The sequence below is a fragment of the Aulonocara stuartgranti genome (assembly GCF_965226115.1).
Source record: "Aulonocara stuartgranti genome assembly, chromosome: 1".
In the NCBI taxonomy this organism is placed as follows: domain Eukaryota; kingdom Metazoa; phylum Chordata; class Actinopteri; order Cichliformes; family Cichlidae; genus Aulonocara; species Aulonocara stuartgranti.
The window spans coordinates 38,813,290-38,831,506 of NC_138939.1; the positions used below are offsets into that span (position 1 = coordinate 38,813,290).

Consider the following 18,217-nt stretch of genomic DNA (forward strand, 5'->3'; position numbering starts at 1 on the left):
CGCCTGTTTGTGCCGTCAGTACCTTTTAGGCTATTTTTTAATGAAAACACCTGACAAACAATGACTTACTAAATGGTACAGATCATCGACGATGTTTGTTTTGGTGAGTGAAATTATATCAATTTGAACTAATTAGCAGATGTGTGTGTCTGTGCACTGCACCAGTGCTCTTTCTGAATGCAGTTTGCTACCTAAGCTTCTTAGAATTACTTGATCGTTTTATCCAAATATGGCGCTTCTGGTTATGCAAAGAAATATACCAGCAGCTAACATTTATAGTTTTAAAGAGTTTTAAAGAAATGATGAAATCACAGTTCATTCATGATGTTTGTTTTTCAACCCAAAAACTGGACCATCAAAGTTATTTAAAATAACCGAAGAGCAAAAACAAATAAATAATTGGAGTTAAGAAATCATTACGTGAGAAGTTGGAAGCATCAAACCTAACTTTTTGAAAATCTGCTAATTGTATCAACTACCTCATGATTTTAAAAGCTCTTTGTTTTCCATTATTGTCTGTAGCCCCGCTGTGATACAGTCCCACAGAGTATAATACTGCAGAATCATACATATTCTATCTGCTCTGCGTCCTCATGCTGAGGAAGCACGCACTGATGTTACGTTAAATCATGGCGACGGGACTCTCCCGCCAGGGAGAGGAGCTCTTTTGTAACACGCAATTCATCAACGGTGGCGCCCATCCAGGACAAACCCAGGACGCTAACGCTAGCTCATCTCTGAAACGGGAAAATGGATTCCTGGTTTGTTGCTGGTGATGTTTGTTCGTGGGCACAACAAGCTTCATTTTATGGATATTCCCAGTTAGATGACGAGCAAGATAAAAAGCTGTTCAGTGGGACTGTGAACCTCATTTTCATCTCGTGTTTATGCTCCATCTGCATTCAAAGCAATTAATTTATGCTAATCTCCATTAAGGCCACAAATCCATAGACAAACTTGTGTTCAGCCGCACAGGGAGGATCCACAAATCATTATACACAACCCTCCCCATGCATCATTGGAAAAACACACTGGCAAAGTGCAAAAAAGTTTGTTTGTTTGCCAGTACTTCCTCCACACACACACACACACACACACGATATGGAGTGAAGATGTTAGGAGGGGAGGAGGCGTTGTTAGACACGGAGGCAGGAAGTTGACCTAAAAATTGTGTTTGCCTCTCAGCGGCTGAGGAAGCAACACCAAAGAGGAAGGGCGTGCAAAACTCATCGTGTGCCATTTTTCAGATTTCAGCGTGAACAGAATACTCTGCTCACACTGATATAGGCTTCTGATAACAGCGTGACCATTTTACATCATGCTACTTGGATCCAAATACTGTTTAGATCCAATACTATCTGACACAATACACCTGAGTTTCCATTTGTATCCACTTTGTCTTATTATGCACTGATGGACACCAGGGCCTTTTGTAGTCTGTCCCTACAATTCTAACATTAGGGCTGTTCGATATAACGATATATATCGGATGACGATATAAAAACGTCTATCGTTTCATTTTACGCTATCGTTTGTTTCGTGGTGTCGCAAAATAAACTGTTTACGGCAATATTTTTTCATGGTTTTGATGGTCACTGTAGTGGCTATATTCATTTCTTAAAGTTCTCTCTTTCTCTTATATTTAATATAACCACACTACGGACGGACAAGCGCCTGTTTTTATGCGTTGTCGTTAGCAACAACGACGGTAACAGCATCGCGTGTCCGCTTGTTTATGTTCCACATAAACCTTTCACAATAAAGCTCAAGATCCTGTTGAGACTTTTCAAAATAAACTGAATCACGTGAAAGAGCAGATTATTTACGGATGAAGTAAAAAAGAGCCGCCAGGTGCTAAAAAATAAACCTTAGACTCAAACGTTAGAACAGGCTTTTCCCCGCAGCACGCTGTGTAATAAATACTCACAAAGAAAACGGCGCCGTTACAACTTATATCTAAAAATGTATTGTTTCATGCATTGGTTAAAACACTGGACTCCAGTTACATTTTTGTGATTTATATCGTTATCGGACGATAGAATTCTTATATCGGGATATGAGGTTTTGGTCATATCGCACAGCCCTATCTAACATGTAAAAGTTGTTGTTGTCCAGGCACTCTTCACACAGACGGATTCATTTACAGTAAATAAGGGGCACCTACAGTGGCCCTAAAATGAAAAGAAGTCAGAACATATAAGAAGAAAGCTGAAAACTGACTACAGCATTTAGACAAAAACAGAAAAGGTAAACGTGATCCACCAAAATGATTTTAGACTTATTCACCAGGATTGTAATGGAAATATTTGTAACCTGTTTTTTGAAGTAGGGTTGCATTTACCCAAACATAAAATTGATTTTTATTTATTAAAATATGAGGAAAATATGTTGTCAAAGGCAGTAACACTGAGTCACTGCCTTACCTTTATTTGGACCAATGCATTTATAAGTGATGTCACTCTCCGGAGACCCAAACTCATTACATAAATATCATTCTTCAAAATCTTCAGTTTTCTGTTCCTTCAGTTCAAAGGTAGTAAAAAACGGAGCCAACGACGGTGCTGAGAGAAATGATGCTCGCCTGTCTCCAGAGATTTCAATCCACTAATAACAAAATAAGACTTTCTCCATCTTTGTCCAGAAAATAAAATATTATTGACATTAGCTGTTAAAAATGTTGATTGTGTTTCTTTTTGGGGATGTTTTTGTTTTTCTTAATGTCGTATTTATATTGAGCGTCTGAAGTGATTTGTTAGTAAAGAGAATATCTTGTTGTGGCGTTGCTTTGGTCACAATGTGGGTTTTTTAGATGATCAATTAATGCAAAAATGATGCAAAAGCAATGACAAATATTTGAGTGGCCACAGACAGATTTTCATAACAAAAGGTAAATAAACTTTTTCTATGAGGAACCACATGCTACATCTAAAAGTGAAAGACAAAGGTGTGACGAACTTTCGCAAGCAATAAGAAAAACCAAAGAGATGAGTGGGAAGAAAATAACACAGACAACAACACAGAAACTCAGAAATCCAATACCTTTCCTCCTTGCTGCAGTTAGCGTTTGTGATATCCAAGCTCTTACTGAAAACAGATTTGCTAAAAAGGGGGCAGAAAAGAAAAATCAAGAGATAGACAGAAAGGCAGTCAAGCAAGGGAAAACCTAATGTGCAACATGCGAGCCTGTTAAAAAATAAATCTTGAAACTAATTTATTACTGTGAAACTAAAACAAAACAAGACAAAAATTACCAAGAACCCAAGAACTAAAAAACCTCAAATACATGCAGAGATCGAGAACTAAGGAGTCAAAAATTAAGAGGAGACACACATTCATGGATCATGCTGGAGTCAGTGGGACATTCAACACACTCCCTTACCGTAAACAATCAGTTTCTGTATTTTTGCACCTCTGAAACATTTTTACAAGCTGTAATGTTCAGCTTTATTGTCTGAATCATCCTCAGAAATAGGAGAACGCAGCCAGACGCGCGGGCTTTCTGGCTGTTAAAGCTGCTGAAGTGTAACAAATCAGACAGCACCTGCTGAGTGCAGCTCATCACGAGCAGAGCAGCGTACAACAATTTGTATGAAAACTCCAGCATAGCATATGTCAGCATTTAGAATATGGTTTTTGAACAAGAAAAATATATACTGCAAATGTACAATTTGCTTTATATGAAGAGAAACAGTTTTTCATGTTCTGACAACAAGAACACAGCAGACCAGGTGATCTCAAAGCTCACGCAGGCTGCACTATTGTGGTTGCCAACATTCGCCATCCCGGTGTCCTGTCATCTTCCTCACCTGCGACGGAGGCAACGGGCACGTCTGCATTATCGCAGTTTAATCCAGAATGCATGAGAGACGTGCTTGTGAAACAACACTGCAATCTTTTGCTGTTTCCCTCTGAAAGGTCCAGTGACGTCAACGCCGGCCCGGGTTCTGCCTTCTGTGTGGAACATGTCCCATTGAACTTGCTCTGAAAAGGACCTGGGTAGAGGCACAGCGGCCCAAGGCCCTAGAGAAGAGCCTTGTCACCTCTCTTTTTCTCCTCACATCTCTTCTGCAATGATATAACAGCCGCGCCGAAGAGTCCTTGAGGGGCGACAGGGGTGTCGAGGAGCTCCTCTTTTTTCTTAGTCAGCAGGTTGGTGAGCCCGAGCCAGAGTGTCGGCTCCTGGATAATCATGAGACCCATGGCTCTCCCAGCAGCCTGTACAGCTACCTTGTGGAGGTGGAGGACGTGGTGAGTTATGACGCAGTTTTCTTCCCACACTGTGGTATCTGATTTAGCTGTCATGTCCTTTTCTAGCTTGGCTTGGTAAGCCATTAGCATAGAGGCGGCGTTGTGGGCTCTTACCCACAGACCTGCTGCCTTTTAGCACTTTATTTGTAAGGCTAGACTGGAAGCGGTCTGTCTTGGAGAGGAGGGATGGGGTGATGAGGACATAGATGTCTTCAGGTGAAGATGGCTCAATATTAACAGTTCCACTTGTGGCATTTGACTCCATCCTCTCACAAACCAGAAGGGAGCTCCCCACGATGGGGTGTTTTTCGCTGTATGTCTTTTCTTTCCCCATCACTTATATCTCATCAAGTAGCTCTGGGGAAACGGGCAACACATGCTTTCCCGTCTTTTTTGCCTTTGGATATTTCTCACCATCAAAACGAGATTTTACAACCTCGCTTTGCACGCCGTGCCACGGGATGTTGAGCCTAGCAGCTGTGCGCTTGCACACGTCCTGCATGTCCAGGGGAGACGGCAGTGCAGATTTTTCTACCTCACCGGTAGCCGAGGGCTTTTCAACCAAGCTGATGCTAGCCAAGGAGTTGGACTCTTCCTCCTCATCGTCAGACTGCAGGAGCTCCGTGTCACCTGACTCATCTCTGTCCTCGTTAGCATCTCCAATCCAGGGTGACTCAAGCATGGGGGAAAAATTCACATATTCCATGTGTCTCCAGTGACGGGAAAGCAGTGACGATGGGGTGAGGGTCTGCATCTGCCCAGCTCGGGCTTGGTGTTGCGGCCAAATCATTGGGCATTTAAATTTCTCCTTGCGCCACAGCAGCCTCACACAGCAAAGGGTCGCCACCCGACAGGTTAGCCTGGTGAGCTAGCCTGTGGCGGAGTAGTTTGTGTGTGAAAGCCGCGCGTTGGATACAGTTGTGTATGGATGTCATGGTAGCTTGTGCATGCGATAAGCAAAGGCATGCCGCACACACGGGGTGTGTATCCCAGGCAGAAATCTACTTGCTGCAAGGACAAAGTTTTGCAACTTTGTTGTCAGTCATAGCCATGGTTAGCTAGAGAGTTGTGAATGTTAGCGAGCTCTACAACTCACTAAAGTCCAGAGAATATTGCTATTCTTCAGCTAGCATGGGGTGAAAAGTACTTTTCTACAGGTATTGCTACCTAATGTGAGAAACCGTTAGCGCCGAAGGGTATTGCTACCTGATGATAAAGCTAGTGGTACCTTTATTAGCAAAGTGTTGCTACTTTGCTTTGGGAAAAGATTGCTACCTCCCGGGGTGAAAGTATTGCTACTTGACACCAACATTAGCCACAGGACAGTATTGCTACTCCTTGTATGCTAGCACCCAATAGCACAGGTGTCTTTCCACTCTTCTGTTAAAAACAAGAAGAAGCAGTGAGCAGATACCAATCCAGCGCCCGGGAGCAGTGTGCAGAGACGGTAACTTGCTCAAGGGTACCTCAAGGTAGCCGTTTGGTGGATTTGAACCCCCGACCTTCCGGTCATGGGGCAAACACTCTACTGAGCTATCCCACTGTCTGGGCATCATGTAGCTGGCATAAAGGCATTTGAGCTTCTGATAAGGTCACACAAGAGACATTCCCATAATGAGACAGGAAACGAATGCTATGAAAGAGAACCACAAAGATCTTCAGCTCCTTCTACTTAACCTCTTCTATGACACCATAAATTACTCAAAACACATCCAGAGCATATATTGAATTAAATGTGTTAGCTTGCTCTCTTTTAAATACACAGATAATATAAAAAACACATACAGCCACCACAGTGTCAACCATTGGCTACAGAAGTCCATCAGGCCAATAAATTGATGCTCCATCAATCGTTTCTACTGCATCTGAATATAAAGTAAGTAATTTAATGTGGTAGATTGATGAAAGCTTGTTTTCACACATAAACCCCCGACAACGACAATACAGTTTGGACATCGTCTGCCGTTTCCTGCAGCATGGGATTGATCCTCAGCTGCATTTTCACTCCTACTCTGGTTTTGGTGAGGGAGCTGCAGAGCCAGGACTGATGAAGACCGCTCACTCGCATTAGATCAGATAATAAGTTAATAAGATATTTTTTATATATATATGTTTTTAGAAGATTTAGAACATTTGTCTCATACTAATACCTCACTCCTCTAGTAAACAACATGCTGTTGCTTCAGCTCGTCATGTAGGGTTTCACATTATCATCTATTTTTTTCTGTTTGTCATACAGTATATGTGTGTACACCCATGTCCATACAAGGTTATTAGGAAGCAGGAAACACATGGATTACAATCTCCTCCATTATTTTGTCACAGCTCGACTACAAAAACATCCACAGATTTCGTGCACGCCCGCTTGCTAAATGGATTTCAGTTCACAGCTTCTCAAACCGGGATGCTTCTTGTCCTGCATGCTCCATGCACACTTTACCCACACCACGCACAAACCTGAGAGACCGGTCCATGCATTTCAACATCTGTGATGAATTTCCGCCAGAGCTAAGAGTGCACCGTTAGTCTCAGGCAGATCTAAACCCAGAGATTACATCAAGCCTTCTGTGATGTGTATTGTATGTCTGACACCACCAGAGAAAGAATAATGCATCATGTATTTAACCACAGTTCACTGAAGCATGGAAGGACTTACAGCTGTTTGAGAGACTTCCCAGTAAACCTGACAGAGCTCAGTGAAACGAAAGATTGAAGTAAAGTCGTACTGAGGGCAAACAGTACACGTGTGAAATTAATATTTTTAAAAGACCAGTCCAATTTTGATAAAGTGCTGTAAACTGTGATTAAATGCATTATTTATCATAACTGATAATCAATTCAAAACTCATCAATGACACTTTAAACAACAGCAAACAGCCTTGATTGACCTGGAGAAACATGTTTGTCCATGCACACGAGCACACGTGCCAATCTCGGTCTTTTACCTCTGTCCGTGTGTGGCCATGTCGATGGCTCGCCGCACCGGTACAGGAGACCCTCCCTCTGTGACGCTCAGCACCTCCATGGACTTTCTCTCCGGCCTCCGCTTGCCGTGACGGCTCAGCATGGGGGAGTCTACACGCTTCCTGGGAGGGTCTGCTGAGCGGGCCCAGGGTGAGCCGAGATGAGAAGGAAAAAGACAAAGGCAAAAACATTAAAAGTGATCATTAAAAAACAAAAAACAGTCAGAAGAATATAAAAATAACACGTTATTCTATATTTATCAAATGGTAGAATCTCATAAAGCTGATATAAAACAGTAAATTAAAGGTGAAATACTAACTGAAAGGTTCAGTTTATCAGAACACTTCAGCCCCCTAAGCTATTCATTATGCTCTTTTTATCCCTCTACATGTAACCTAGGACACCACTTTAAAGGAGCAGAGTAGAAAACAAAATGCGTTCCTGTATTTGGACAAGCATACCAAATTTTGTCATTTGACATACATTTAGTCAGGATTTTCCACTTACTTTTTTCTGTGGAAGGAAGACGCTCATGGATAAAGAAGATAGCAAACAAACACAAAATACCTTTTCTTGGTATCGCAGCTATTATCAGTTTCACATTAAAAAGCTAATCAGTATGTCAAAACATGACTGTATTAGCATATATTTAGCTTTAATTTGGTAAATTAGCTTTTTCCTAAATGGCTAACATTAGCTAAATTTTACTTCAACACATTAAAATACTGATGACACTCCCTGGCAGATCGTTACAAGGAGAAACCCTTTGAATACAAGCATGCTGATCCACACAGGTGTACACACAGGTGTTCACAGACACAATCTACACCTTTCTTGGCTGCTACCTCAAAGCACATTGTGCACTGTCAATCTTGCGTACTGCACAATAACATGTAATATTTAGTATTTACTGTTATCTACTGTTATCTAGTTTATTGTGATGGTGTTGTTTTTATTATGTTGCTCTTTGTTGTTTGTTTTCTCTTCTGGTTTTTTATCTTCATACAGGTGATCCAGGTGTTTTGATTGTTTTTCTTGTTTCCCCCCCTTTCTCACCATCTCTCCTCGCCTCTATTTTTCTTTCTCTCCCTCTCTTTCTTTCATTCTTTCTCCCTGTCCTATCCCCCAGTCATGTCTGTCCCGTCTGTAACAACCAAAAATCAAATCAAATAAATACATAATTATAATAAAGGTCAATCAAATGGACCAATATGGCAAGGCCATGATGATCCACTTGGTAAAGTAAATCCGCTTGGCATCTTTCTTGGCCTTCAGACAACAATTCTGACGGCTAAAGATCCAAACGGGACAGGCAAAAAAAAAATGTGTGTGTATGTATGTCATTTCCAAAAACGTATTTTTAAACTAGTAGTAACAACAAAAATTGATGAAAAAAGGTTCTACATGTAGTACACAAAGACTGTGTAGCTTTGTTAGCTAGCTCACTCTGCACTCTTCCACAAAAAGATAGCTAACCACAGAGCTATACTCATAAAAAGAGTGTATTTAACTAACTATCCAAGCAAAAACCAAAGCAAAAGTCACTAACAGCATGAAAAGTGAAAATGGCAAACCTACATTTATAGAAAATCGGCTAACTAGAGAGACAGTCATAAACTAGCTTACTATAAGTGATGACGTGATTAATCCTGCTTCCGGGTCCAAACTACTCTGCGTTTAATAAGGCTGTTGTGTTTTAAAATGTTTGTATCTTGTTCTACTTAATCTCAACAAACCTCTAAAAACAGTCAGTGATCGCTCTCAGTTTTTATTACCATTGTTCATTTTAAAGCTCGGTTTTTAAACCCTTACATGTAACTACTACAGCCCAGCCCATGCAGCAGTATATTAATGACTAACCTCGTATTGTGGATGGATTATCTCAGTTGTTCTCCTGACTGAAGTTTGGTCCGTTTACAGCATCCTGCCATGCGATTACATTTGTCTCTAACCATCGGGAACCCTCACGTTAACTTTTATCAAGTGGAAAAAAGTTAGCGTTCATCCTCCAGCTTCACTGTGCTAATGTTATGCTAACATAGCTGTGTTGCTAGCCACCACGTAGCACATCATTATATAAAGGCTAGCCCAACTTCAGTAACCCTACAAACGTCACTGCTGTTTAGTTTTCTGTCTTCATTTATGTTGGAAGTGATAGCAGAGCTGTACGTTTGAATTTGTTTCCAAAATCTCTCAGTCAGAACATGCTATATCAGGTTTAGGTGGAAACTAGCAAGCTAACTTCCTGCTAACGTCTAACATCGTTAAATGTAATAAATTCTATTTTCATGGATGCCTGGATGTTAAAATTAATTGTTAAACCTGATAAAGCAGCAACGCTGATTATTTTATTAAAGATGAAAGAATTTAGACAGTTTTTAACTCTCAGTGATGCTGCAGTGTTCATTTGACTTTGGGACCTGAAGCAGAGTTTGGACCCAGACATGGCTAATGACATCAGACTTAAAGACCGGATAGCCATCAGTTTTGATGAACCTGAATGAATTAAATATAAACACCTTTTTTAAGTTGCTAGTTTCTATTAATATTAAAATAAAAATTAGTAGGAACTTACTCAAACAGAAATGCAGATAATACTTAATCTCTATAAGATGGAGTCTGAATGCTACTCCTTAATTAAACTAGTTTAAATTGGCATGGACACTGACAGACAACAGGTTATTGGTAGATTTGAGTTGCTTTCAAAGTTAATAGAGATAGTTCAAAACTGGAACCAAACAACACGTATATTTTTTGTAAAATAGGTTTGTGGCAATCCTGGATGAAATAATTAAAAAAAATCAAAACATATGGGATCAAAAAAAATGTTGGCATTTAAAACCTTCATTGCTTCATTTGCCTTACTCTAGTTTGATTTACTGTATAAACATGCTTAGCATGTTAACAAAACCTGCTGAGCCAAACCCTAAGGGGTTAAGGGGATGACCAAAGGTATTAAAATTCAGTCATGTGGGGTTAATGACCATGCGTTCCAAAGATATTAGCAAAACACCAAATAGTCGTTGAGGCATTCATGTATGGACCAATGACAGATATTGGTTAGACTGGCCTACCGATCTCGGTGCGTGGTGGCAGGTTCTGGTCCTCGTGGCTGGGATACCTCTCCTTCCGGTCCAGTAGCAAGAAGTAGATCATCTTTTCCTGGTTGTCCCTGTAGAGACAAAGAGAGATGACCGTGAGCTGAGCACCCAGCAGTTGAGACTGGAACAAAAAGACGGTTGATCATCGCAAGATATTAAATGAAATAATTCATCAAGCTGACAGTTTGTCAAGCAGTCTCTAATATATTTCTCTTCTCCGTCTCAGCGCCTCCCACCCTTTCAATCTGCTTCATGTGTGGTTTTGTAAATGACTTTTTGCTCCCTCGTCCCTTGATTGTCACTCACTCCTCAGACAGCAGATCTTTGGTCAGTTTGTCCTTGTCTCTGAAGCAGCCCAGGGAGTGCATGCTCTCCAGGACATCGGGGTCGATCTCTTCGACCGAAGCGAGTGTTCTGATGGCCACCTTCCTGGGGATGGGCTGCTCGGGTTCTGGCTCGTTCTTTCCAGCTCTGCAACATAAACCGCACAATCAAACGCTCTGGTGAAGACACTAAAGCTTCCCAACAAAAGAGAAGCTCAGTCCTTAAATTCAATGATCAGAAAAAGCTTTTGAAAAGTTAAATTTGGTGGAAAGTTAGTAAGTAGTAAAGTAATCGAACCAAAGATGCACAGAGGTTTTTCAAGCAGGCCAAAAATCTGGCAAGACTTGCTTTTGATAAGAGGATACATTTATACACAGTAAGAGTTTTAGTGGTGGTGGTGGTGTTTTGGTGGTGACACAAAAATTCAATCTAAAATGTTTAGTAAGATGGCAAAAATCAGTGAAATAAGGTTTTACTGAACTGTGTGACCCTCTGTGTGATTTCAAATCAAAATAATTTGAGTTTTAAAATCCAGAAATATTACATCCATTAGAAATCAGAGGTGCATTAGAGCATCCTGATGATCTGGCCTCTCAACGTTGGAGCAAACACAGCTCTCACTCTCAGGACTAATGGACACGATTCCTCTCTGAGAGGTCTCCATCAGAGAGTTCAAAAAACACTCTTATTATTTTCATTCTGCATTATCTGCTGTGGCGTTTTTCTTTCATCACATCACTTTAAGCGGACATGCACGTACACACTGAACCAAGACAGAAGCAGACGAAAATAAACTCAAGTGTCTGTACTCACATATACCACGTATGCTTCTGGATCTGCTCCAACTGTAAGGACAAATAAACATTAATGAATGATTTCCAAGTGAAACTGACAAAGACGAGCAGGCTCAATGGTCTCTGAAGATCCAGGGAATGGGCGTCTTTATCAAACAGCATTAAGTTGCAGGATCCAGTGTCCACTTCACCACAACGAGGCACACTGGTGAGCATGCTGGTTAACTGCACGCTGCAGCTTTTTCCAGCCTTTTTAAAGCTCAGGAGCAATGAACAGGAGCAGACCCTACAGCCACCGTCCGGCTAACTGCAGTGAAGTAAACCTAGGCTATGACTTAGCTGGAATAAAGGGAAACAGATGCAGGAAGGGAGGTTCGCAGTGTAAAAGTTTAAAAGCCTTTTCTTTCAAATCTTCTTTATAAAACTAGTTTTTAAAAATAGTTTCTCTGTGACTTGTTTATCATTTCTTTGGTGTTTGATTTCGTTTTACACTTTTATGCTGTTCTTACTCTTGAGTTACAGATTTATCAGCTGCGGTATGATGCCTAACACAGCTGCTTAACCTGCAGAAGAAAATGAAGTGAAAGCAGATTATCTAACAGTACTTTTGTTATATTTGCAATGATTGTCTTCTAAACAAATCTTTGGTTTTAGATGAAAGGAAAGAACAGTAGCTGCAAGGTCAGTCACAGTGCAAATGTGCTAAATTTAGCACAAGTGCAGCATGTAGTTCCTAAGGCAGCAGCCGGAGATCATAAAAATGCAAAGCGACCACAGTCACGCTGATGGAGGACCTCAGTCCTCTCCGGGTCTATAACGAATCGGGCCAGGGGGTGATGTGACGTGGGCAGACTGCAGCAGCTTACCGTCAGCCTCTTGATGGGGTCTACTTCAATCATGCCACGCAGAAGGTTCTGACAGTCTGGAGGGATAAAGTGAGGCATGTGGAAAACTCCCAGCTTCACCTTCTCCAGCAGGTTTCTCAGGTTGTCGTCATCAAAAGGAAGAGCACCCTGAGAAAAGGCACAATGGTAACGTCTAAACATTTACACATTTCAATCCCTTATTTTCTGTTATACATCCTGTTGTAGTGGTGGTTACTTTTTAATAACGTGGTCTTAATAAAGGTCAGCATAGCTATAGATACTCCTTTGGAGTCTAAAGTCTTCCCAATTCTGTAAACGCTCCACTTCAGATTGTTCTGTACTCCCAGATCTTCATAATGTCAGTGAGAGTGGATATCTACAGTTGGTCACATGAAGCACAGAAGCCCCGCCCACTGGCTACTTAAGCTTTCTGTTGATGAGCAGAAGGCAATCAGAGGAAAGTGGTGACAGCCTTAAAGGGGGAGGAGCTAAAGTAGCTTTCAGTTAGTGGATGAGCAGTGATGTCGCCTCTAGGCCTGGTACAACCTAAATAATTACTCAATAATTATTAATAAACTATCATTATTAATATGTGGATTGCTCTGTGAATCATGCAAACTACCAAGAATGAAGATATGGAGCTAAAAACGAGCACAGCAGATCCTGGTTCTTTGTATTTATTTGTTTAAGCAGTTCTGTATTAAAATCACACCAGCAACACGAGATCACATGGCCCAGCGCTGACATCTGCCTGTTGTCATGTAGCCGGCCTGTCAGGTGTGCCCTGAGAGATAATCTGCCGTTTGACAAAGAAGGTGACCAGAGGCAGTTTTGCGAGAGGTATCAGTCATCAGAGTGAGTGATGATGAGGCACTCTGTACTGCAGCCAGCCGGCTCTGCCTCTGCTCTCCAGCTAGGGCGCACGCTCAATAACATGATGACTGATACCGTTTCCTCCTCATAAAAAAAACAAGCAGGATGAAGCTAGATGGTCACTGACACTGCGTGGTAATCAAAACAACACCAGCGGAGAGATTTATCTTCACATGATGACTGTGTTATGTGATCCATCTTCATCAAGAGGATAAAACACTCGTGTGTTCACACGGCACCAAAACAAACAGTCATTTACTCCCTACTATCACGTTACAGAGCTGCTGGTATGAAAAGCCTTCGTATGTGATGTGTCCGCACGAAGCAAAGCTGACATATTCAAATCATTTTGTAGGGGAAAGAAAAAAACAATATTAGGATAAACTGGATTTTCCCCACATAAATATTTTATTTTCCCACAACCTGGAATTTACAAAATCCAGAGTTTTTCAGAGGCCCAGTTTTACCCATGGCCAAACTACATACAAGCTGCCATATTTACCATAATAAAGCCTCGTACACGTGGTCCGGGTCTAAATGTCTATCAGCTTGAGCATCCTTTGATCAAACCAAACAAAGTGAGCTCTCTAACCTGCATTTTCTCATGTTTCAACTAGTACTGTCAGCGTTAACCTCGTTAAAATGACGTTAATGCCATAACCGCATTAACGCGACAAATCTACGTTAGGCGGTTAGCGCGGATCGCTCGTTAACACTGTGCAGCCCCACGCACGGGGCGATCCGTGCTAACTCGCTAACGGAGGTTTGTTGCGTTAATGCGGTTATGGCGTTAACGTCATTTTAACGAGGTTAACGCTGACAGCACTAGTTTCAACAAAACAGTGATTAAAGAACTAAAGTCTCATTTAGATTCAGGGCATCAAGGCTGTACGTGCACATACATATGATATGCTGGTATAATAATATTTAGTAATAACGAATCATTTAAGCTAGCCATTCAAGCAAGAGGGAACAATGAGACAAACCAAGGTCAGAGGTGGACTCTCACTCACAAATGTGCTATTAGCATCTCCTGCAGAGATAAACAGTCACTGCAAACACAAGAAATTCCACAGAGTTCTCCTGAAAAGGCAAAGCTACGGTCGTTACGGCACAGGAACATAATGTGCATGTAGATGTATGCAACCAGCAGCCACATTTGCACACACCAGCCTATGACTGGCCTTAAATGATCGATCACCGTGTTTTGTCACTTATGAAACACAGATTTCTGTTGTGGAAACATTCTTCTGCAGTCGGTCATTTGTCGATTCACAATTTAGAACAAAGAGGCCCGTTACAAAGGAAAGGAGAACATCCTGTCTGTACCCATTTTATTTATAATGTGGTTTTAATATTTTATCAGTACACATTGTGTTTCCAGCAGCCCATCTTTAATTTAATCCTGGCTGGTGGAAACCACAGACTCCAGGTGTACCAAAGGATGCAGAGTGCTCCCATCAGGTGATTTACTTTGTCCAGAAGTAATTCACGATCTTTTTTACTTTATCCCGGCTGCATACAGTATAAATACTTTGCCAAGGAAAAAGCTGAATTAACTCCGCCCCTTTGGTTTTTTTCCCTTGTCATGTTGTATCAGATCAGGAGTTGCCAGATTTAGAAAATGTAACTATTTTAATGTTATGATTCTGTTGTGCTTCCTCGTGGATACGATGCCCCTCTTTTTACAGTTGTTCGCATCCCTCTTCATGAGTTTTTGATTTTGTTTAGCACCTTTTTGTATTTTTGTTCAGTTTGTCATTACATATTATATTTAAACTATTTGGTTTCTTTGTGGGCATTTCGCATCTCTTAGTAATACTTTATGGTCATTTATCACACAATTGTAGCTGTTTTTAATCTCAGTGTTTTGTCTTTTTGCTTCTTTTTTCTGCAATGTTTGCAGCTCTTCAATATTTTGGTTGTGTCTGGAAATGTTATGAATTTCACTGCTGTTGCATGAAGATGCCAAACGCGTGTAAAAAATGACTGTAAAAGCACAATGTCCAGGCCATTTTCTGCCATTGCAGTGCAGTAGGAGAAGTCACTTACCACTAAAAGTGCAAACAGGATGACTCCACAGCTCCACGCATCGGCTTTCCTCCCATCATACTTCTCCCCCTGGTGCACACATGCAGACACACACAGAGATGAGCTTCATCCTAAAATGTTTCCCAAACATCACCCTGGCTGCTCTGGGCCTTAACACATTAACTGACCAAAAATCGCAGCCCTCATTTCTCAAAAATGTATAAAATTAGCATCTAAAATCATTTGTAGTCCCAGATTTATAGAAATACAGTGGCTTGCAAAAGTATTCGGCCCCCTTGAACTTTTCCACATTTTGTCACATTACAGCCACAAACATGAATCAACTTTATTGGAATTCCACGTGAAAGACCAACACAAAGTGGTGCACACGTGAGAAGTGGAACGAAAATCATACATGATTCCAAACATTTTTTACAAATAAATAACTGCAAAGTGGGGTGTGCGTAATTATTCAGCCCCTTTGGTCTGAGTGCAGTCAGTTGCACATAGACGTTGCCTGATGAGTGCTAATGACTAAATAGAGTGCACCTGTGTGTAACCTAATGTCAGTACAAATACAGCTGCTCTGTGACGCCTCAGAGGTTGTCTAAGAGAATATTGGGAGCAACAACACCATGAAGTCCAAAGAACACACCAGACAGGTCAGGGATGAAGTTACTGAGAAATTTAAAGCAGGCTTAGGCTACAAAAAGATTTCCCAAGCCTTGAACATCCACGGAGCACTGTTCAAGCCATCATTCAGAAATGGAAGGAGTCTGGCACAACTGTAAACCTACCAAGACAAGGCCGTCCACCTAAACTCACCGGCCGAACGAGGAGAGCGCTGATCAGAAATGCAGCCAAGAGGCCCACGGTGACTCTGGACGAGCTGCAGAGATCTACAGCTCAGGTGGGGGAATCTGTCCATAGGGCAACTATTAGTCGTGCACTGCACAAAGTTGGCCTTTATGGAAGAGTGGCAAGAAGAGAGCCATTGTTAACAGAAAACCATAAGAAGTCCAGTTTGCAGTTTGCCACAAGCCATGTGGGGGACACAGCAAACATGTGGAAGGTGCTCTGGTCAGATGAGACCAAAATGCAAAACGCTCTGTGTGGAAAACTAACACTGCACCTCACTCTGAACGCACCATCCCCACTGTCAGACATGGTGGTGGCAGCATCATGCTCTGGGGGTGCTTCTCTTCAGCAGGGACAGGAAGCTGGTCAGAGTTGATGGGAAGATGGATGGAGCCAAATACAGAGCAATCTTGGAAGAAAACCTCTTGGAGTCTGCAAAAGACTTGAGACTGGGGCGGAGGTTCAGCTTCCAGCAGGACAACGACCCTAAACATAAAGCCAGGAAACAATGGGATGGTTTAAAACAAAACATATCCATGTGTTAGAATGGCCCAGTCAAAGTCCAGATCTAAATCCAATCGAGAATCTGTGGCAAGATCTGAAAACTGCTGTTCACAAACGCTGTGCATCTAATCTGACTGAGCTGGAGCTGTTTTGCAAAGAAGAATGGGCAAAGATTCAGTCTGTAGATGTGCAAAGCTGGTAGAGACAAACCCTTAAAGACTGGCAGCTGGAACTGCAGCAAAAGGTGGTTCTACAAAGTATTGACTCAGGGGGCTGAATAATTACGCACACCCCACTTTGCAGTTATTTATTTGTAAAAAATGTTTGGAATCATGTATGATTTTGTTCCACTTCTCACATGTGCACCACTTTGTGTTGGTCTTTCACCTGGAATTCCAATAAAGTTGATTCATGTTTGTGGCTGTAATGTGACAAAATATGGAAAAGTTCAAGGGGGCCGAATACTTTTGCAAGCCACTGTAGAATTGTTAATGAAGAATTATTAGTAAACAACAACACTAAATCACAAATGCTCATAATTAATGATGTTTTGGGGGTTAAACCTTGAAAAGAACCAAAGTACCGCCCTTTGTCGCAGTTTGATTTTACAGTCATGTGTTCAATGCTTAACTATTTTGAATGTTGACAGCATAGAAACACAGCTGGGCTGCTGTCCACTAAAAACAATGTCTATTTCTTACATTTGAAACAGTCATTTTTAAACAGCAACTTTGTGTTTTCGACTTGGGAGAAATATTTAATAAAAAAATAAACCATGCAGATTACAACCCTTTCCCTCAGAGAGTACAGAGCACTCACTCGGGGCATACTGTTGATAGAAGTGCCCCATGATAATCAAAACTAAGACCCTATCACAGAAAAAGGGATCAAACTGAAAAAGTCTTGACTTTATGAAGATGTACAGGTATGGGCAGCTGGAAGTAGGAATAAAAAGAAATATGGCAATAGAGACGCACAAATGAGAGGGAACGAGGAAGCCTGGTGAATGCAGAGAGGATGGAGCAGTGATGTAAGAGCCACTCTGATTCAGAGCTCCTATTATTGAATGAAAGAAAGAGACAGACAAGAAGAGAGCGAGCACTTACCCTGATAACCTCTGGGCAGGCGTAGTGTGGAGATCTGTAAGAAGAGGCGGCCATTCAGGATACAACATGAAGCACAATAAATACACTGGGGAAGTATCAGCTGATGCTCTGGATAGCAGTTCCTTGAAACACGCAAGTCTTTACCTCACATGCATTAAAATAATGACATCAGTCTTTATTGCATGACAGATTTCTTTATGCTTAAAGAGTATTACATAACATCGAACAGCCTCAAAACAGAATCTTGTGCTGTGGTGGCTCGGCTTATTGGATAACGCACGGCAGCATCCAGCACACGGCAAAAAATAATAATAATTTTAAACAAAAGTTATACAAACTCATAAAAAGGTTGTAGTAAGACAGACATCTCTGCTGTGATGGTTGTCAGACTTTGCAAGACAATTTCAAAGAGAAAATCCTCTATAATAGAACAATAATCCTTCAAAATCCACAACAGACGACCTGAAGAGGCACAAAAGTTTTGCCATGTTTCTCACAGTTCACAACCCCCATCAGTGAAAATCTGAGTGTTCAAAGAGCAGTGCAGG

At 41.4% G+C, this 18,217-nt stretch overlaps 1 protein-coding gene across 11 annotated transcripts in view; it reads right to left on the reverse strand.

The window, feature by feature from the left end:
- Positions 1 to 18,217, reverse strand: part of LOC309701726 (serine/threonine-protein kinase BRSK2-like) — a 156,916-nt gene that overhangs the window by 26,142 nt on the left and 112,557 nt on the right. For 5 of the 11 annotated variants that reach the window (XM_082525935.1, XM_082525926.1, XM_082525934.1 and 2 more), the window contains exons 6-13: positions 17,670 to 17,703; positions 15,223 to 15,291; positions 12,298 to 12,444; positions 11,451 to 11,482; positions 10,620 to 10,784; positions 10,287 to 10,384; positions 7,194 to 7,347; positions 3,040 to 3,099 (exon numbers count right to left, since the gene is read on the reverse strand). In XM_082525935.1, coding sequence (XP_082382061.1) covers positions 3,040 to 3,099; positions 7,194 to 7,347; positions 10,287 to 10,384; positions 10,620 to 10,784; positions 11,451 to 11,482; positions 12,298 to 12,444; positions 15,223 to 15,291; positions 17,670 to 17,703 — 759 coding nt within the window. The remainder of the gene's footprint in view (positions 1 to 3,039; positions 3,100 to 7,193; positions 7,348 to 10,286; positions 10,385 to 10,619; positions 10,785 to 11,450; positions 11,483 to 12,297; positions 12,445 to 15,222; positions 15,292 to 17,669; positions 17,704 to 18,217) is intronic. The other 6 variants (XM_082525936.1, XM_082525929.1, XM_082525927.1 and 3 more) reach the window with 3 other exon arrangements.